We start from the raw sequence: 22,218 nt of genomic DNA on the forward strand, positions 1-22,218 counted from the left end.
CAATGCTCAGGGTGGGGACAGACAGCCCATCTCAGTACTGAGCGCAGTTCACAATGCATGTAGACCTCTCTCGCCATGGTAACTTTATTTCTTGTGACAGGTAGGCCTACATTTGCGGCAGCATAGTTTATGCTACGGTAATCTAAAAACCGAATGCGCATCTAATTGACCCATCTCCATCTAGCTTTCGGGGGCCAACATAATTATTTTGTTGTAAAGATGCATTTGTTTTTTTATTGCAGCTGTAGAGTTTTAAAACAGCCCATCACTCGAATATAGCAGCTTTAAAATCAGTGTGCGTGTGAGCACTCAGTCTTTCTCTCTCCATCAATTCCAGGCAAAATAGATAATCCTGTTCTAGATTCATATATAGCCCTATACACACACAGATATATTCATATATAAATAGAGAGATATATACATCTATGTCCTAGCCTACCTCTAAGGTAACAAATGCTATCCAGTATTAGCCTTATATTTAGCTAATTAATGATGCATATTATGCATAATAAGCTTCAAACTCATAGCCTCCGTCTCTTGCGCAATATTCACACACACCTGTGCTCCGCTTGCATTGCTCCTTAAAAAAAAGCCTTCTTAGCTTAGAGTCCCACACATGTCATTAGAATAAGGACATTGAAACTTATTTAATTTAGGGTCACAGTTGAAAGCGAGGAAGGAATAAAGTAAGAAGAGCGAGAGAAAGAGGTAGGCAGGCTAATAAACATTAGGGGAAATATTATGAAAGATATACAATACCAGTCAAAACATGACACAACTACTCATTCAAGGTTTTTTTTATGTTTTACCATTTTCTACATTGTAATAATAGTGTAGACGTCAAAATTATGAAATAACACAAAAAGTGTTATATCAAAATATTTTATATGGGAGATTCTTCAAAGTAGCCACCTTTTGCTTGACAGCCTTGCACACGCTTGACATTCTCTCAACCAGCTTCACCTGGAATGTTTTTCCAACTGTCTTATTTTACAGACCCATGCCTTGTGCTGGTTGTGATGCGACAGCAGGCTGGGGATTGACGAGCCCTCTGCCTTTCAGTGACCGATGTTTCTAGTTAACGCGTAATGTGATAACTACTGCATGCTGGCAGTAGCCCAGTCTGTAGAAGAGTAGCCTACTCTGGGCAGATACTTAGGTAGGGGTAAAATGACTAAATGAAACATACCTGCTGCTGTTGAGGATACTGCATTCCACTCATGCCCACTTGACCTCTCCCGTGCATTCCCATTGGATAGCGGTGAGGAGAAGGCGATCCGTATGGCTGGCCAGGGTAAGAACCGCCCCCGCCCTGTTGTTGCTGGGAGTAAGGGTTGTTGCCTATGCCGTAGAGCTGAGAGCGCTTCATGGCCATGGCGTCCATGGGTGGCACCTAACAGAGAGAGAGAGAGGATGAGTTTTAACATGGTAGGGCTTGTGTTATAAACAATTAACAGTTGAAGATATAGCTTGCAAATGTATAATGTCTCTCAAACTGGGCATACACTACACAACTTCTAAAATCTTAACTTCGATGTGCTCACATTTCCCGATTTCCTTGTCCCAAATCTTTCATTCCATCCATCCTCAACTCCAGGATGGGGGTGCTCACATTCCCTAGTTAATCCTGCCCTGGTTTCTCAGTTGTCGTAGGAAATAAATGCAGACACAAACAGTGATCTGCTTTATTAGTGTGCAGATTATTATGTGCTAAAATATCACAAAAGGAGACGGGGGTTTTATTGATTTTACCGTTATTTAACTAGGCAAGTCAGTTAAGAACAAATTCTTATTTTCAATGACGGCCTAGCAACAGTGGGTTAACTGCCTTGTTCAGGGGCAGAACAACAGATTTTTACCTTGGGGATTTGATCTTGCAACCTTTCAGTTACTAGTCCAACGCTCTAACCACTAGACTACCTGCTGCCCTGAGGTGCAGAATAAGGAATCATCTTTTTGGTTTCTGTCATGATAGGATGCAAATGTAGTATTGGCGGAGTTCGTTTTGCAAGGCCCGGTGCCCCGTGTGGGTGGAGATGTTGTTCATGGAATGGTCTAAAATGAACAAACACTACCCATCCGGGGCACCGGGCAATGTAAAATAAACTCGCCCATTGAAAAGGCAGCCATGTTCTCTCCACAGTGCTACCAATCGGTCTTCCATCACCTTGGTCCACAAGGTGCGTGTTGTTGTTTCTCTTTACCACGTACGCACACACACAATTTTTTTTTTTTTTGGGGGGGGGGGGGTCTGTTAGGACTTGCCAAAGAAAAATGATAGCAACATGGTCCAATCCTGGCTATCAGTACTCAAATTCCAGTATGAAAGCTGCCCAGTATTGAAGTAGACCTATTCCCCATGTCCTGCAAACTACAAAAGTATATCTTTTTTTATATATCTCAATGAAATCAGCGCTCTCCATCACTTCAGCAGAGCCCTATCAACTGTCATGAGGATGGCAGACATGGGTCTAGTGGTTGGTAAAGATATCCAGGCTAATGTGCCGTCAAGTGCTTTGAGAGTCAGGTTATTCTCGAGAGACTCGGCAGGCTGTGCCAAAAAAAAGAGAGAAAAAAAAAGAGCGCAATTCAAGCAAATCTTTTTATGTCACTGCCAAGTTCAGGCCAATTGAAGCACCACTTACAGAAACTGTGAGCAAATCGAGAAAGCCTGAGAGGCCACTTTAAACAAGCAGTCTAAGTGTCAGCAGTCATGCCTGGGCACCCTGAGTTCACACACACGGGTAAGGTAGACAGCCTATTCTGAAGAGAAAAAAAACACTAAAAAAACTCAGAAGGGATTCTCGTCAATGAAAGCATGTGGAGGATGTTGCACTAACATCGTCTTTTGTAAAATTACTGTACATCTGGCAGCGTCCAAATTAAATCAATTATTGTTGGGACTAAGAAACAAAAAGACCAAAGCAACCACCAATCAAATTTCCAGTTCCCAGAATCCAGCATGGTAAACACAAATGGCTAACAGTTGAAAAAGAAAAACCTCTACTAAATATGAACTAAACATAATCCCAAAGACCCAAACCCTACACTCTTTAGACCAAATACGTACACAACACTTCTAATGAGGTTGAAAGCAAAAGAAACATGTAACCCACTTCCAAGGGTGCTTCCGGTGTATACGGTGAAAAACACTGCTGCTTCTTTTCGGGACCAAACTCTTCGGAAACGTTTATTTTTTTTAATTTAAACATTTTCAAAGTGTAGAACAAAGATCAGCCTGTAAATGGAGGCAGCTGAAGGCTGAATCCTGTGAGGGTGAAAGAGTCAATTGACAGACTTCTTGGGGAATGTTTGGCTAGCCTAGCTATAAAATTAGCTGGTTATGTACCTTGAATGGCAATAACAGAAACACTTAACCGCTAAAACATACAGACTCCGGTAGAAATCTACGCAATGGTGAGAAAAGCATGGAGACAAATTTATCAAAGAAAGAAAGTGCCAATAGCATGGCTAATCTCATGGAGATAAGGAGCCTAGCTACAGAACGCCGCAGCCCGTCTAGTGTTCAACCTTCCCAAGTTCTCTCATGTCACCCCGCTCCTCCGCTCTCTCCACTGGCTTCCAGTTGAAGCTCGCATCCGCTACAAGACCATGGTGCTTGCCTACGGAGCTGTGAGGGGAACGGCACCTCAGTACCTCCAGGCTCTGATCAGGCCCTACACCCAAATAAGGGCACTGCGTTCATCCACCTCTGGCCTGCTCGCCTCCCTACCACTGAGGAAGTACAGTTCCCGCTCAGCCCAGTCAAAACTGTTCACTGCTCTGGCTCCCCAATGGTGGAACAAACTCCCTCACGACGCCAGGACAGCGGAGTCAATCACCACCTTCCGGAGACACCTGAAACCCCACCTCTTTAAGGAATACTTAGGATAGGATAAAGTAATCCTTCTCACCCCCCCTTAAAATATTTAGATGCACTATTGTAAAGTGGCTGTTCCACTGGATGTCATAAGGTGAATGCACCAATTTGTAAGTCGCTCTGGATAAGAGCGTCTGCTAAATGACTTAAATGTAAATGTACAAAGATGGAAAAAAGATTGACAAAATGAAGGTGAGTATTGAAAAACGACTGAATAGTAAAGTAGACAGCTTACGTGCATCTTTGGAGAAAGCCATTCAGCATAATCATACAGCTATGCTGCTGACTCAACTGGAGAATAATAACAAGCAGCTACAAGACCGCATAGCTCTTGAAGTTGGACGTCTGGAGTCCCGTGTCTATCATAGTGGCAGGACTGCCAGCTGATGAAAAAGAGGACCTAACCTCCAAAGTGAACCAGTTGATATCGGTTGACCTAGGCTGCAAAACAGGTGATTGCAGTTGAGAGGATGAGGGAGAGGGGTAAAGGTTTCCGGGGTTGCGAAGGTGGAGTGTCTGTCTGTGGAGGAGAAAGTAGCTCTTGTGGGAAAAACAGAAGCTTGCGAGGCCATCCTGATCATGACAAAGTCTTCCTTCGATCGGCCAAGTCCCACACCGATCGCCTTATAGAACTGCTCCTGGGGGAAATAACAGGAGGAAAGGACTATTTCGTCACGGGAAGCGGACAGGTCGTGAAACGAGATCAACCAGAGAGACATGTATGGTATGGACACAACAGAAAAACTCATGTGAGAGCCCTTTGGGGCTCTGGGGGAGTGGGAATGTGTGTAAAGTTGTGTGTTTTCATGCCATTTTCCACCTGAACAGTCCACATCCTCTTATAGTCATTTGTTAAGTCGAGTATACCTATATTCAGAAGCAGATGCTATTTACATACAGTGGGGAGAACAAGTATTCGATACACTGCCGATTTTGCAGGTTTTCCTACTTACAAAGCATATAGGAGGTCTGTAATTTTTTATCATAGGTACACTTCAACTGTGAGAGACGGAATCTAAAACAAAAATCCAGAAAATCACATTGTATGATTTTTAAGTAATTAATTTGCATTTTAATGCATGACATAAGTATTTGATACATCAGAAAAGCAGAACTTAATATTTGGTACAGAAACCTTTGTTTGAAATTACAGAGATCATATGTTTCCTGTAGTTCTTGACCAGGTCCTGTAGTTCTTGACCAGGTGACCAGGACCCAGCCACTACCCATCTTCAATGCTCTTACTGAGGGAAGGACGTTGTTGGCCAAGATCTCGCGATACATGGTCCCATCCATCCTCCCCTCAATACGGTGCAGTCGTCCTGTCCCCTTTGCAGAAAAGCATCCCCAAAGAATGAGGTTTCCACCTCCATGCTTCACGGTTGGGATGGTATTCTTTGGGTTGTACTTATCCTTCTTCTTCCTCCAAACACAGCGAGTGGAGTTGAGACAAAAAAAGCTCTATTTTTGTCTCATCAGACCACATGACCTTCTCCCATTCCTCCTCTGGATCATCCAGATGGTCATTGACAAACTTCAGACGGGCCTGGACATGCGTTGGCTTGAGCAGGGGGACCTTGCGTGCGCTGCAGGATTTTAATCCATAACGGCATAGTGTTTTACTAATGGTTTTCTTTGAGACTGTGGTCCCAGCTCTCTTCAGGTCATTGACCAGGTCCTGCCGTGTAGTTCTGGGCTGATCCCTCACCTTCCTCATGATCATTGATGCCCCACGAGATGAGATCTTGCATGGAGCACCAGACCAAGGGTGATGGACCGTCATCTTGAACATCTTTCATTTTCGAATAATTGCGCCAACAGTTGTTGCCCTCTCACCAAGCTGCTTGCCTATTGTCCTGTAGCCCATCCCAGCCTTGTGCAGGTCTACAATTTTATCCCCGATGTCCTTACACAGCTCTCTGGTCTTGGCCATTGTGGAGAGGTTGGAGTCTGTTTCATTGAGTGTGTGGACAGGTGTCTTTTATACAGGTAAGTTAAAACAGGTGCAGTTAATACAGGTAATGAGTGGAGAACAGGAGGGCTTCTTAAAGGAATACTAACAGGTCTGTGAGCCGTAATTCTTACTGGTTGGTAGGTGATCAAATACTTATGTCATGCAATAAAATGCAAATTAATTACTTAAAAATCATACAATGTGATTTTCTGGATTTTTGTTTTAGATTCCGTCTCTCACAGTTGAAGTGTACCTATGATAAAAATGACAGACCTCTACATGCTTTGTAAGTAGGAAAACCTGCAGAGTATCAAATACTTGTTCTCCCCACTGTTTGTGGGGATCTTAACAAATTGGGAGGTTAGATGACTATATAAATTATATTGATGATGTTACATGGCCTGTTGCTTTGGATTACTTTGTTAATCATCATGGGGAAACCCTATTAGAATTCCATCGGGACTAACATGTAAGCGATAACTTTACATCCATACAGTATCTGTCAAAGGAAAAGCTGTGATGGACTTCATAGTTGCCGTCCACGACTGTCTAGAAACTTGTTTGGCATTTAAGGTGTTCTCCTACACAGATGGTTAAAGGATGCAGCTGTTTTGACTTAAACTGAGAGAAAAAGTAGACTTCCTGATTACTCTTTCTGGTCGGACACAAACTTTCTCAGCCAGGTATTAATTACTGTGCATCATTCGGAGCAAACGATACAGGCTTAAATGTAATTAAAGAAAAGTGCCAAATGACTTTCTATTAGAGGTCGACCGATTAATCGGAGTGGCCGATTAATTAGGGCCAATCTCAAGTTTTCATAACAATCGGAAATCGGTTTTGCCTATATTTTAACACCTTTATTTAATCTTTATTTAACTAGGCAAGTCAGTTAAGAACACATTCTTATTTTCAATGACGGCCTAGGAACGGTGGGTTAACTGCCTCGTTCAGGGGTAGAACGACAGATTTTTACCTAGTCAGCGCAGGGATTCAATCTTGCAACCTTACGGTTAACTAGTCCATCCTGAGATTAGGCTCGTGTAATGGTGTGATGTGAAATGGCTAGCTAGTTAGCGGGGTGTGCGCTAATAGCGTTTCAAACATCACTCGCTCTGAGACTTGGAGTAGCTGTTCCCCTTGCTCTGCATGGGCAACGCTGCTTCGAGGGTGCCTGTTGTCGTTGTGTTCCTGGTTCGAGCCCAGGTAGGAGCGAGGAAAGGTACAGAATCTATACTGTTACACTGGCAATACTAAAGTGCCTATAAGAACATCCAATAGTCAAAGATATATGAAATACAAATGGTATAGAGAAATAGTCCTATAATAACTACAACCTAAAACTTCTTTACTGGGAATATTGAAGACTCATGGTAAAAGGAACCACCAGCATTCATATGTTCTCATGTTCTGAGCAAGGAACTTAAACGTTAGCTTTCTTACATGGCACATATTGCACTTTTACTTTCTTCTCCAACACTTTGTTTTTGCATTATTTAAACCAAATTGAACATGTTTCATTATTTATTTGATGCTAAATTGATTTTATTGATGTATTAAGTTAAAATAAGTGTTCATTCAGTATTGTTGTAGTTGTCATTATTACAAATACATTTTTTTAATCGGCCGATTAATCGGCATCAGCTTTTTATTTTATTTTTATCCTCCAATAAATCGGTATCGGCGTTGGAAAAAAATATATATATATATTTTTTTTAAAGATTTAAAATCAGTCGACCTCTACTTTCTATGTTCTGAAATGGCATGTATAGCTCTGGTGAAACTCATCGAAACCCTGCAAAGATTCCAAGAAAAAACATTTGATTTTGATGTGTGGTATGAAAAATTGTGATATTATATACTCTGAAATGCAGGACAAAAATGAAAATAAAGAACAGACCAAGTCCAGGAAAGATTACAAGCCTTATTGGAATGACTAGTTAAGAGTTCTATGGTCAGTAAAATGCTGACCACACTGCTTGCATCGCACGCGTGAGCGTTGCAAAATAAAAGTACACATACATGCTATGCTATTCAATCATTGCACTCACACCGCTCGCCTCGTGCATAGCCTGGCGCTAAAATAGAACTTGGTTCTATTTGTGACGTTTGACGGCCTGCAAGTCCGTTCTCTCCCATCTCCTCATTGGTTTTTGAGGAGCATATACCCATGTGGGTGATTGAAAGATAAACTGAGGTCCACACTCCAGTCGGAGGTGGTAATGCACCTTAAAGTTGGTTGCCAACCGCCATATGAAGGCCAAAGAAGAAGCCTGAAGGAGGAGAGATTACTAGAAACTAACTAACCCTTTTAACTGTGGATTAATTGTCAGAGTAGATGACCTTGTGCATTTCAGGTAAAATAATAACCAAATGTTTAAATCCCAGGACAAATTAGCTGGCAACAGCAAGCTAGCTAGCTAGCTAAATTGCCATCAATGTTTAATGCTTTTCAACCTGTCACCAAATTAATATAGTTGGTTCAGAGTTTGTTTTGATATTTCAACCTGCGTGTCCTGATTGCATCTGGGGTGGGTGGACAAAAATCAACATGCGGGCGTAGGCGCGCGAGCGGTCTGGTCAGCATGTCATACACAAAGCTGAATACGTATTTTTACAGTGTAAAGATAGAAATACAAGAGAACATTTTAGGAAGGAATTTAAGAAAAACCAGCATGTTTGATTAAAGACTGTGCCTATTCAAACTGAGATATCAGAGAGGGCATTCTTATTTTCAATGACGGCCTAGGAACAGTGGGTTAACTGCCTTGTTCAGGGGCAGAACGACAGATTTTGTTTTACCTTGTCGGCTTGGGGATTCGATCTTGCAACCTTTCAGTTACAAGTCCAACGCTCTTACCTGCCGCCACAGTTACAGGAATCCTCAACAGTTTGAGACAAATAAGTTAGGACCAAAACAACATGAGAAAATTCCAATGAAAGTCAGGGAAGAGCAGGGGGGGGTTGAACTCTGATATTACACAGGTACTTAAGGACTGGGAGAAGTGGTTTGATAGTTTGTTCTTAGGTAACAAAAATGTGGCATATTTTGAAGAATTGTATTAAGACATATGTTCCCTGAGAACTAAAATGCAATGTTAAAACCCTCTGATCAACACCGAGGTGGGAAAAATACACAATTGTCATATTTGAGTAAAAATAAAGATATCTTAATATAAAATAACTCAAGTAAAAGTCTAAAAGGTATCAGATTTGAAATGCACTTAAGTGGTGGAGGGGGAAAAAAATACTACATTTTCATACTTAAGTAAAAGTAAAGTAGAATTCCTTAAATTAATTACATTTAACAAACCAGACAGCACAATTTCCTTTTTTTATTACTTTTGACAGCCAAGGGCACACTCCAACACAATTTACAAAGGAAGCGTTTATGTTTAGTGAGTCCACCAGATCAGAGGCAGTAGAGATGACCAGGGACGTTCTCTTGATAAGTGTGTGAACTGGACCTTTTTCCATGTACTGCTAAGCATTCAAATTGTAATCAGAACTTTTGATTGTATGGAGTAAAAAGTACAACATTTTCTTTAGGAACGTAGTGAAGTACTAGTAAAGTAAAGTACAAAAACCCACAAAAATGACTTAAGTAGTACTTCACACCACTGAACACACAGTGGATTCGGAAAGTATTCAGACCCCTTGACTTTTTCCACATTGTTACGTTACAGCCTTATTCTAAAATGGATTTAAAAATAAAAATCATAATCCTCAGCAATCTACACACAACACACTATAATAACAAAGCAAAAACTTTCGCAAATGTATTAATAGAAATGCCTTTACAAAAGTTCAGACCCTTTGCCATGACACTCAAAACTGAGCACAGGTGTATCCTGTTTCCATTGATCATCCTTGAGAAGTTTCTACATCTTAAATCTGTGGTAAATTAGCATTGATTGGACATGATTTGGAAAGGCACACACCTGTCTATGTAAGGTGCCACAGTTGACAGTGCATGACAACCCAAGCCATGAGCTCAAAGGAAATGTCCATGAAGCGTTCGGAGACAGGATTGTGTCGAGGCACAGATCTGGGAAAGGGTGCAAAAAAACATTCTGCAGCATTGAAGGTCCCCAAGACCACAGTGGCCTCAATCAATCAATGGAAGAAGTTTGGAACCACTAAGACTCTTCCTCGAGCTGAACGCCCAGCCAAACTGAGCTATCGGGGGAGAAGGGCCTTGGTCATAGAGGTGACCAAGAACATGACGGTCACTGTGACAGAGCTCTAGAGTTCCTCTGTGGAGATGGGAGAAACTTCTAGAAGGACAACCATCTCTGCAGCACTGCTGGCCAGATGGAAGCCACTCCTCAGGAAAGGCCCATGACAGCCCATTTGAAGCTTGCCAAAAACAATCTAAAGAATCTCATACCATGAGAAACAAGATTCTCTGGTCTGATGAAGCCAAGATTGAACTCTATTGCCTGAACGCCAAGCATCACATCTGGAGGAAACCTGGCACCATCCCTACAGGGAAGTGTGGTGGTGGCAGCATCATGCTGTGGGGAAGTTGTTCAGCAGCAGAGACTGGGAGGCTAGTCAAGATCGAGGCAAAAGATGAACGGAGCAAAGAACAGAGATATCCTTGATGAAAACCTGCTCCAGAGCTCTCAGGTTTACCTTCCACCGGGACAACGACCCTAAGCACAGAGCAAAGACAATGCAGGAGTGGCTTCGGGACAACTCTCTGAATGTCCTCGGGTGGCCCAGCCAGAGCCCGGACTTGAACCTGATCAAACATCTCTGGAGAGACCTGAAAGTAGCTGTGCAGCAAAGCTCTCCATCCAACCCGACAGCGCTTGAGAGGATCTGCAGAGAAGAATGGAAGAAACTCCCCAAATACAGGTGTGCCAAGCTTGTAGCATCATACCCATGAAGTCTCAATGCTGTGAAGTACTAAGTACTGAGTACTTAGGTAAATGTGATATTTCTGTTTTTTTTTATTAATATTTGTAAAGTTTCAAAAAAATATATATATATATTTGAATGTTTTTGCTTTTTATTATGGGGTATTATGTCAATTGATGAGGGGAAGAAAAAAAACTATTGAATACATTTTAGAATAAGGCTGTAACGTAAGAAAATGTGGAAAAAGTAATGTTGTCTGAAAACTTTGACGGTACTGTGTGTAACCCATACTTTAAAGGAGCTTTTCTGTGGCAGAAGTTAAGGTGATTGACGCTGCAAAAAAATGGGAAAGTGTTTGACATTGATGAACTGCCTAATTAAGTTTTAAAATCCACAGATCAACACATCTTAAATTAAATTCAAAACAATGTGACTGAATTATAGGAGGCAAACATTTATGAAGTATAGTCTATAAAATGATATTCATCCATCCTCAACAATAGGCTAATTACCTTTTGAGAATCAAAACATTCTAGTGGAAGAACAAAATGGTTTTGGTAAATCCAGAGCCTCTATAGATCATATCTTCTCCGTCTGTACAATAATCAGACAGATTACCCAAAGCCTACTTTTGCATGTTTCAGTAATCTTTTAGCCTATAGTTTGTTAAAGACAGGGGTTGATGGGAAATTGTATCATGCAATCCAGTCTCTTTACGAAGTACCAATTGCTTGTGTGCGTGTTAATGAATATCGTACAGATTGATTTCCCACACCCTCAGGTGTAAAACAAGGAGACGCCTTATCACTGACTTTGTTCGCTATGTTTATACATTATTTGTCAAAACAACCCCCGTTGAGGTGAGACCTTTGGAATAGATTGTTGGATATGCCAACTGCCAGAATAGCTAGTAGGTAGGTAGAATGTGTCTGACTTTAAGGTGGACTTTTTTTTACTTTTTTAAAAAACTTTTTACTAAGAAATGGCTGTGTTTTAATTTTAGTATGTGTTCAGGAAGTGGAAATGTATCTAATAAGCTATAAGAAGTTTATTAATGGAGATTTATATTTTGTGTTTTAAGTTATCATTTCAGATTCATTGATTAGTGTTGGGCCAGTAACTGCAAGGTTGCAAGATCGAATCCCCGAGCTGACATGGTAAAAAAATAAAATCTGTTGTTCTGCCCCTGAACAAGGCAGTTAACCCACTGTTCCCAGGCTGTCATTGTAAATAAGAATGTCTTACCTGACCTGCCTAGTTAAATAAAGTTTATCAATGGGATCTATCCATAGGGGGAGCCTGGGCAACTGAAATGTCTGACCTTTTTCAACCGTGACTGAACATCTGTACAAAAAAAACAAATTACGGGAAACATTGATATTATCAGAAAACAACTTGATGCAATATACCCAAATTGAGAACGTTTTGTTTGATTAAGGGTGAATTCATGTGTGTGTGAGATATATTATGTATAACCTACCTAAAAGCAAGACATAGCTATGTGCACAGGTAAGATCAGGGATATTGCCTCTGCATATTGAAACAGGTCGGTATTGTGGCGAAATGGAAAAGACCTCATATTGTGACCTCGAAGAAATAGAGAAAGAAGCTAATTCTATCCTCTATTGGCCTATCTACCATGGCATATGCTTGCTCTTAATCCAGAAAGCACACCAGATATACCCTGGCATCTGTATATGTTATGTATGGTTGTTATGTACGTAAGCACAGTACCATTCAAAAATTGACACACCAACTCATTCAATGTTTTTCCTTTATTTTACATAGTAGAATAATAGTGAAGACATCAACTCTGAAATAACATATGGAACCATGTAGTAACCAACAAAAACTTAAATCAAAATATATTTTATGAGATTCTTCAAAGTAGCCACCCTTTGCCTTGAGAGCTTTGCACACTCTTGGCTTTCTCTCAACCAGCTGCGTGAGGTAGTTACCTGGAATGCACATCAATTAACAGGGGTGCCTTGATAAAAGTACATTTGTGGAATTTCTTTACTTCTTAATTCATTTGAGCCAATGTTGTTTTGTGACAAGGTATGGGTAGTATACAAAAGATAGCCCTATTTGGTAAAAGACCAAGTCCCTATTATGGCAGGAATAGCTCAAACAAGCAAAGAGAAACAGTCCATTACTGTAAGAAACGTTTCTTTGAAAGTTTCTTCAAGTGCAGTCGCAAAAACCATCAAGCGCTATGATGAAACTGGCTCTCATGAGGACCGTCACAGGAAAGAAAGACCCAGAGTTACCTCTGCTGCAGAGGATAAGTTCATTAGAGTTAACAGCCTTTGATTGCAGCCCAAATAAATCAAATCATTTTTTATTTGTCACATGGCCAAATACAAGCCCTTAACAATCAATGCAGTTTTAAGAGAGAAAAAAATTAACAAATAATTAAGGCGCAACAATAAAATAAACAGTAGCCAGGCTATGTACAGGAGGTTCCGGTACAGTGTCAATGTGCGGGGGCACCGGTTAGTCAAGGTAATATGCACTCGTATGTAGAGGTAAAGTGACTATGCATGGATAATAAACAGTAGCAGCAGCATAAAAATGGGGCTGGGGTGGGGACTAGAGGTCGACCGAATATGATTTTTCAAAGCCGATACCGATTATTGGAGGATCAAAAAAGCCTATACCGATTAATCAGAAAGAAAAATATTTTGTAATAATGACAAGTAAATAATGAAACATGTTCAATTTGGTTTAAATAATGCATAAACAAAGTGTTGGAGATGAAAGTAAAAGTGCAATATGTGCTATGTAAGAAAGCTAACGTTTCAATTCCTTGCTCAGAACATGAGAGCATATGAAAGCTGGTGGTTCCTTTTAACATGAGTCTTCAATATTCCCAGGTAAGAAGTTTTAAGTTGTAGTTATTATAGGACTATTTCCCTCTATACCATTTGTATTTCATTAACCTTTGACTATTGAATGTTCTTATAGGCACTTCAGTATTGCCAGTGTAAAAGTATAGCTTCCGTCCCTCTCCTCGCTGGGCTTGAAACAGGAACACAACGACAACAGCCACCCTCGAAGCAGCGTTACCCATGCAGAGCAAGGGAAACAACCACTGCAAGGCTCAGAGCGAGTGACGATTGAAACGCTATTAGCGCGCACTAACTAGCTGGCCATTTCACTTCGGTTACACCAGCCTAATCTCGGGAGTTGATAGGCTTGAAGTCATAAACAGCGCAATGCTTGACGCACAACGAAGAGCTGCTGGCAAAACGCGCGAAGGTGCTGTTTGAATGAATGTTTACGCGCCTGCTTCTGCCTACCACCGCTCAGTCAGATACTTAGATACTTGTATGCTTAGTCAGATTATATGCAATGCAGGACACGCTAGATAATATCTAGTAATATCAACCATGTGTACTTAACTAGTGATTATGATTGTTTTTTTATAAGAAGTTTAATGCTAGCTAGTAACTTACCTTTGCTTACTGCATTTGCGTAACAGGAAACCTCCTTGTGGAGTGCAACGAGAGAGAGGCAGGTTGTTATTACGTTGTAATAGTTAAATGTAAGGCTGCTAGATTGGTTCCTCCGAGCTGATAAGGTGAAAAATATGTCATTCTGCCCCTGAACGAGGCAGTTAAGCATTTTTATTTTTTACCGCCTGCCATGTGGCAGCAGAGAGAACAGTCTATGACTAGGGTGGCTGGAGTCCTTGGCAATTTTTTGGACCTTCCGCTGACACCACCTGGTATAGAGTTCCTGGATGGCAGAAAGCTTGGCCCCAGCAATGTACTGGGCCTTACGCACTACCCGCTGCAGTGTCTTGCGGTCGGAGGCCGAGCAGTTGCCATACCAGGCGGTGATGCAACCAGTCAGAATGCCCTCGATGGTGCAGATGCTTCAGAGTTCAAAAGTCACATGAACATCAACTGTTCAGAGGAGACGACATGAATTTGTATTTATTATGGATCCCCATTAGCTGCTGCCTAAGCAGCAGCTACTCTTCCTGGGGTCCAGCAAAATTAAGGTAGTTTATACAATTTTAAAACATTACAATACATTGACAGATTTCACAACACATTGTGTGCCCTCGGGCCTCTACTCCACCATATATCTACATTACTAAATCCATGTGTATATATAGTGCATATGTTATCGTATGTGTGTGTGTGTACATGCATGTGTCTGTGCCTGTTTGGGTTGCTGCACAGTCCCCGCTGTTCCATAAGGTGTTTTTAAATCAGTTTTTTTTTTTAAATCAAATTTTCCCGCTTGTGTCAGTTACTTGATGTGGAATAGAGTTCCATGTAGTACTGTGTGCCAGGCCTTCATGGTCAAATTGCTGCAAAGAAACCACGACTAAAGGACACCAATAAGAAGAGACTTGCTTGAGCCAAGAAACACAGGCAATGGACATTAGACCAGTGGAAATCTGTCCTTTGGTCTGATGGGTCCAGATTTTTGGTTGCAACTGTCGTGTCTTTGTGAGACACGGAGTAGATGAACAGATGACCCCTGTATGTGTGGTTCCCACCGTGAAGCATGGAGGTTGTGTGATGGTGCTTTACCGATGACACTGTCAGTGACTTATTTAGAATTCAAGGCACACTTAACCAGCACGGCTACCACAACATTCTGCAGCGATAGGCCATCCCATCTGGTTTGCGCTTAATGGGACTATCATTTGTTTATCAACAGGACAAACACACCTCCAGAGTAATATTTTCTTCACCTCAAACCGCAAGCAAAGTCTGTTTTTACATCCATTGAGAATGACAATAGCTCCACAGTGTATTTGAAAAACAACTGTGTGAAAAAGGACAAATGTCATGCTCTGATCCAGTGGAAACGTCATAAAATAGACCTACCCAATTACTTCGTATCCGTTGCGCAAATAGTCTACAGTGATGTCTGTCCTGAGCTTACTGGTGTGGGAAACTGAGGGCACAGAATATTTTATAGCGTCGCAAGTTCGCTAGCATGAGCTTCAGGCCAGATCCAAGTTAATAGCCACATGACAATGATTGAGATACAAAAGATGTTATCATAAATGAAACCTTTCCACGAAAATGTGCATATGAAAACCATAACTGGCACGCAGATCGGTAGAAATTGTAAGATAAATTGACATGCCACGTGATAAAGGTCGCTGACTCCTCGTGTAGCCTATTACCGATAACTTCAGGAGAGTAATCTGCAGAATCTGCGATCTCTGGCTCCCTCAAGTAATGTATGTCTTATTTTAAACAATGCGCGTAAAGCATCAGACAAGCTCAATGCATATATAGTTCATTTGATTAAAATACATAAACGTGTGTCTTCATGGAGAAATACACATTTGAGAATTTTGACCAACCGATTGGTCGAAAGAACAGATGACTTTCGGTTGATTAAGATCATTCTTTGGTCCGGGACAGCCTTAAATTTTAGACAAAGCCTTTTCAAAACAAAACTCTGATAACCAGTGCAATTCTGACAAAACTATGATAAATATGCCAGCAGTGTAAAAAGTGCTTTGAACACCCAATGTCAGGTTTGTCTGACTCCAAAAGGCATGGGACAAACCCTCTCTAACCCACAATGAAGTGGCCAACACACTGATGTCCAGGCTTGTCATGAATAGAACCATCCTGCACACATTATAGGCATTAAATATCTGCATTTAGCAGAGCATCTTGCTATAGGCCCATATCCACAAACGCATCTTTGTTGTAAATATACCCAATTGATTTGTCAAAATATACCATAACTCGATTGTTTGATAGCATGGTCAAAGACCAAAGCGAGCATCAAAGTTATTTTGGTGTCTCTCCTCCGTATTTCTTCTGAAGCTCCAAAGTGTGTGTGCTCAAAGCCTGAATGAGAGAGAGGTACTAGAAAAACAAGGCACGTCCTCTTTAATAAGCCTAATTTAAGATTCAATTACAATACCTCTGAAGATCATTAACTTCCAAATTAGACATTTACTGTAGGCTTGTCAGTGACAGAATCTCAATCTGATGGAGACAGCGAGTATGAGCTGGTAAATACACAAAGAAGCGTCTATCTGAAACCAATTTTTTTACACTGGTGTGAGGTAGAAATTGTATTCGATTTTTTTCCAGAAAGAAAGCATGCCCACATTACAATAAGACAACGATGCTTTGAAACAGATTTTTAGAGCAGGTTGTCACAGGGCAGGCCTGACCAGTGCATGCACGGGTGCGCACATGCTCCTGCTGAGGTAAATAGCTGGCTGATGGTGGGATCAGGCACATGGCTAATCTGCATGTGTGAAGGTCAGGGCTCAACCACTATGGGAGGTGAGACCACATAATGGGCTCCCTGCCAAAAAGCAGGATCACATCACTAGATAAATGAAGCAAGCAGCCAGTGTTAGAGATTTCATTACACAATGTAAACAGAACACAATCCTGAATCCTACCCCACACCATTACTGAAGGGATTAAGAAATTAGGCAAGAACACAGTAGACATATCTATTTACATCTGCAGTGGATATACACACATTTGATAGATGGTGAGAACCAGATGCAATATTATGTAAACTAGGCAGTAGCTGTCAAATGTCACTCCAATACTCAAAACTTCCAAAGTGCCCTCAGAAGTGCAAGCTGTATACTTGCCAAATATTGGACTACGGGGAGCCTAACGTCACTCCTTAGTCCAAGGACCTTACATGTTCTGTTTAAAGTGAGAATTGGCACTGGAAGCCAAAACAGCGAAATACTCGTAAGTTAAAATGTGAATCGAGTATTAATTGCGGTATTGTTCTAGAAACATAAATCCCTCTACTTTCACAATAATTTCATAAATGCAAAATACACATACTATACACCGTTTTAACAAAGTTGCAGCCGACAGTATTGTCCACTGGCAACACGTTTGTGGTGTATGTATGCCACTTACACACAGGTGTTCGGGGACTCAGAGACAGCCAATTAGCACATTACGTTTCCTGTAAACAATCGCTATAACATGGAAATATGGCCGTGTGTGAACCTTAACCCTAAAAATGTGTATCAATTTAATGTATTATTCTTTGTCAATATAGGAAAAGGTCCTTATGCTACCAAAACCGTACCCAAAGGCGATGCGTGTCAATGTCCAGACCACGCGTCACAGCTCTCAATACAGACGACGCCTTCCTCCAATGACTTACGTAATGGAACTGAAAGTCATGATCAAGAGCTAGCTGGACACCAGCTATTGAAATCTCTCTAACCAATTGATTGCAACATAGCTAGCTACTAGCATAATATATTATTTAAAGGCGTTGGCAACTCTTTATTCACAATATGGGCCAAGGAGCATATCTAGCTAGCCAACGCGAGGCCCTCAAACTAGTGTTACAAAGCTAAATGTTATCAGGCTATGCTATAGCTAGCATATAACAATTTAAAGTGTGTAATAAATAGTTCGCTGGATATCAACAAACGAATGCTAGCGTTAGCTAGCAAGAAATGTACTTTTTCAACATACGTTGATATGCTTTTTGAGATTTGAAATTGATACTTCAATAGCTCAGCAGTTGCACACATTCTGACCTGACTACTAAGCTAGATAGAGCCAGCCTTGCTAGCTAGCAAGTCAATGCTAGTTAGAATGGTCCTTGGTTTTTAAGCAAGCGGAACATTAGATGGAAGGGTCGACGATATTTTTTTGTAAGTCCACAAGTTAAATTGCAAATAATGTGTTTTAATTAAATAAGCACCCGAATGTATAAGTCTACTTGGAACTATGTATAGCTAAAGTGGTTTTAAAATGTTGGAGCATAGACTATAGGAAAACTAGGACGCAAACTAACTGAAACGGATCACTTGGTTGTCCCCAACCGGAAGCCACATTTAATGCCAACTTCAAGCAGCCATAAACATAAGTTTTCTAACTGCCCATATGGCTGCTGAATTCATAAAATGACAACGTGGATGTTATCTCCGCCTGCATGTGTATATATTATACAGTAGAATGTTAGGTACTGTAATGTAGCTACACAAATATACAGCCAGACTCAGAGAAGTCTAGAAGTCCTAGCCGCACTGGCTGACATATTGGCATAACGTTCGCTAACTTGTCTCTCTGACCATAGCTACATTCATTTAGCTAGGGTAACGTTAGTTAACTACAAAACCGCCTGGAAAGCTTAGTTAGTTTGGCAAATTAGTTTTAGAAAAGTGACATATGAATGTATAATTTACCTGTGATCTGCCGCTTCCTTGTCCGTTGTTTCCAGGGCTCATGGCAGGGTGATTTCTTTGTTGTCCTCCCCAAACATGTGTAACTGAACCGTATTGGGGGTTTATGTCTTTGGTCAGCCCCATGCTTGATTGTTGTTGTTGAGCAGAGGGATTAGTGTAATCTTGATAGCCACCGCCATAGCCCCGCATCATAGGACTCGGGGATGTCAGTAGCTGGTTTAGAGTTGGAGTAGCCCCCGAAGGATGTTGCTGAGTTTGCCCTGGAAATCTCTGAAACCCTCCAACATTAGCACCACCAGAAGAGGCAGCGGCCATGGCAGCTTTGCTATGATTAGCAGCAGCCGTGTTGCTGCCTAGGCCCATCATGTTGTTCCCCTGCCGAGAGGGACTCATCATCCCATATCCACTATTACCGTAGCCAGGTCGGTAAGTCGGGTAGTGGTTGTACGGGTTGTTGTGGTACCCTTCGTGGGAGTTTTGTTGAACTTGATCCATATTCTGTTGTACCGAATGCATTATCCCAGACCCAGGGCTTTGTTGTCCGCCATGTTGATCAAAGCAAGGCCCTCCTTTACCATTTCCATAATAACTATTAAACTCCGAAACCGAGCTGGTACCACTTTGGGACGGGTTGATGTTGTTATTTGTTGGTCCCGAACTGGCATGCTCGTACCTGCTGTCCAACCGGTCTTCCGTTTTGCTCGGTTGGTCGTCCTCATTTTTATTCAGCATTTCCTGTTGCTGATGGCGTTCGACTGTATTCCCTAAAACAACATTCCCTTTTCCTCCATGTTGGCGGTTTCCACTTTCTCCATGTAGCGACTGCTGGTTGTTGTTCTGAATTTGGCGTTGTTGGTGCTGAAGGAATTGGTTGAATGGCTGTTGCTGAGGAGGTGTGTGGTGGAGAGATGGAGTTTCTTCACCACCAACATTTTTCACTTTATGACTAACAAACATTCCCGTCTCCATGCTAGAATTTGAAGTCGAAAAAGACGCCGATCTAGAATCTCTACTTTCCTTCTCACGTGGATTCGAATCGTTGTTTGCAGGAGAAGCTCGAGCTCTACTGGTCGGGTTCAGTTCATGGCGTTCTACATTATTCATAGCATGAACGCTAGTCCCATTTCCTACCCCAAGCACAGCTCCACCAACTACTCCAGACTTGCCAGATTTCAAATCTTGACTCAAGCTACTAGCTAAATTCGACCTTTTCTTACCATTTGATGTTGGGGCTGTTGCCACTTGTGCGGCCATGATCAAGTCCACATCTCAGGCATAAAGTCCAGTCGAGCTAGCAAGCTAACTGGCTAATGAAAAAAAAGAGGAAGAAAAGCAGAACACAAAAGAAGCCAGACAGCTAACGTTAGCTAACAAGAAAACGACGTTAGCGTAAAATGAAAAAGCGCAAGAGTATCGAATATCCGCATAAATACCGTCTGTTAGAGCAAGCTCATGTTATACGTTTTCAGACAGACATGAAACTTTTTTCCTTCAATGTCTAACCCGGATACAGGCAAATGCCTTTTCTATCCGAAGCCCCTAGCCCAGCATGGCATCAGCGAAAACAGCGAACGTTGAGAATCAAGGGCTCTAGCCAACGATGGTGGATAAAATGAAGATGTCTACTCAAGCAGTTTACCGTTTGAAAAAATGGTCAAGATTCCTGTCTGTGTAAGTGGGTGTTCCTTCTCTCGCGAGAGCATGCTTTCCCACGTGAGACCAATGGTGGAGTTCGGTTTGCATGGCCAGGTGTCACGGGTGGGTGGAGATGTCATGTAATGACAGGGGTGAAAGTAAGGCAAAATACTTATCAGGGTAAGCCATACTGGTAAAACATCAAATCAAATCCAACTTTGTCACATGCTCTGAATACAACAAGTGTAGACCTTACTGTGAAATGCTTACTTACAAGCCCTTAATCAACAGTGCAGTTCAAGAATAGTTAAGAAAATATTTACCAAATAAATTAAAGTAAAAAAGTAACACAATAAAATAAGGGGGGGCTATGTACATGGGGTACCGGTACTGAGTCAGTGTGCGGGGGTACAGGTTAGTTTAGTTCATTTGTCCATGTAGGTAGGGGTGAAGTGACTATGCATTGATATTAAATTGCGAGTAGCAGCAGTGTACAAAACAAACGGAAGGGGGGTCAATGTAAATCCTCCGGTGGCCATTTGATTAATTGCTCAGCAGTCTTATGGCTTTGGGGTAGAAGCTGTTAAGGAGCCTTTTGGTCATAGACCTGGCACTCCGGTACCGCTTGCTGTGCGGTAGCAGAGAAACCAGTCTATGACTTGGGTGACTGGAGTCTTTGACAATTTTATGGTCTTTCCTCTGACACCGCCTATTATATAGGTCCTGGATGGCAGGAAGCTTGGCCCCAGTGATTTACTGGGCTGTACACACTACCCTCTGTAGCGCCTTATGGTCAGATGCCAAGCAGTTGCCATATCAGGTGGTGATGCAACCAGTGCTCTCGACATGAGACTTTCACAATAATTAAAACGAAATGACAAGAAAACTGTAAGCTATTACACCATTATTTAGAATTACCACATGTCAGAGACATGAAAAATGGACTTAAACGGGTGGTATACCAACCTACGAGCCAAAATGCAATGTGCCAATCGCCAAATGTCATTACACTTTTTGGTGTTTGGTGTACAATATGTCTCGTTCCATTCACCACTGTTTAGAGGCTGGAGATATTTTGTGAGTGGATGAATGTGCGCGTGTAGTCTAGTAAAGGAGCCCATTTGATTTATTTTATTCAACTATTATTTAACTAGGCGAGTCAGTTAAGAACAAATTCTTATTTACAATGCCAGCCTACCAAAAGGAAAGTGATTGTTTGAGAATCTGATGATCTGAACATCATGACTTATTGTGGCATAAACACAACCAAAGGTAATACATACAAGTTAAAGCTACAATATGTAACTTTTTGGCGACCCAACCAAATTCACATAGAAACATATGTTATAGCTCTGTCATTTATTGAAAGCAAGTCTAAGAAGCGGTAGATCTGTTCTATGTAAGGTACTTCCATGCTTCCCGTTCATAAGTGTCGTTTTTGTGAAACTGAAATGCACAATTTGAATGCCTGAATTGGAAAACAAGGAATGGATCCTAATGTATTTCACACTATCACACCAGGTGGAATTTAAATGTTTACCAAAAAAGTGGCGGGGTAAACGCGTTGAATCCCATATTACCCCTTTAATCATCAGTAGATGTATTCAATTAATTAGAAATATGCCTGTGTTTGAGTATGAGAGGCACAGACCTATTTTTGTGATGAATTGAGCCATTGTTTTTCCTGCTTTCTTTACAGTTTGT

The 22,218-nt window shown here is 41.3% G+C and overlaps 1 protein-coding gene across 6 annotated transcripts in view; it reads right to left on the reverse strand.

Annotated features, from left to right (window-relative positions):
• Positions 1 to 20,505, reverse strand: part of arid1b (AT rich interactive domain 1B (SWI1-like)) — a 116,024-nt gene extending 95,519 nt beyond the window's left edge. For 4 of the 6 annotated variants that reach the window (XM_046297948.1, XM_046297945.1, XM_046297946.1 and 1 more), the window contains exons 1-2: positions 18,880 to 20,505; positions 1,190 to 1,393 (exon numbers count right to left, since the gene is read on the reverse strand). In XM_046297948.1, coding sequence (XP_046153904.1) covers positions 1,190 to 1,393; positions 18,880 to 20,133 — 1,458 coding nt within the window. In that variant the 5' untranslated portion in view covers positions 20,134 to 20,505. The remainder of the gene's footprint in view (positions 1 to 1,189; positions 1,394 to 18,879) is intronic. The other 2 variants (XM_046297944.1, XM_046297947.1) reach the window with 2 other exon arrangements.
• Positions 20,506 to 22,218: the final 1,713 nt, after the last annotated feature.

Source organism: Oncorhynchus gorbuscha, linkage group LG14 (genome assembly GCF_021184085.1).
Source record: "Oncorhynchus gorbuscha isolate QuinsamMale2020 ecotype Even-year linkage group LG14, OgorEven_v1.0, whole genome shotgun sequence".
NCBI lineage: Eukaryota > Metazoa > Chordata > Actinopteri > Salmoniformes > Salmonidae > Oncorhynchus > Oncorhynchus gorbuscha.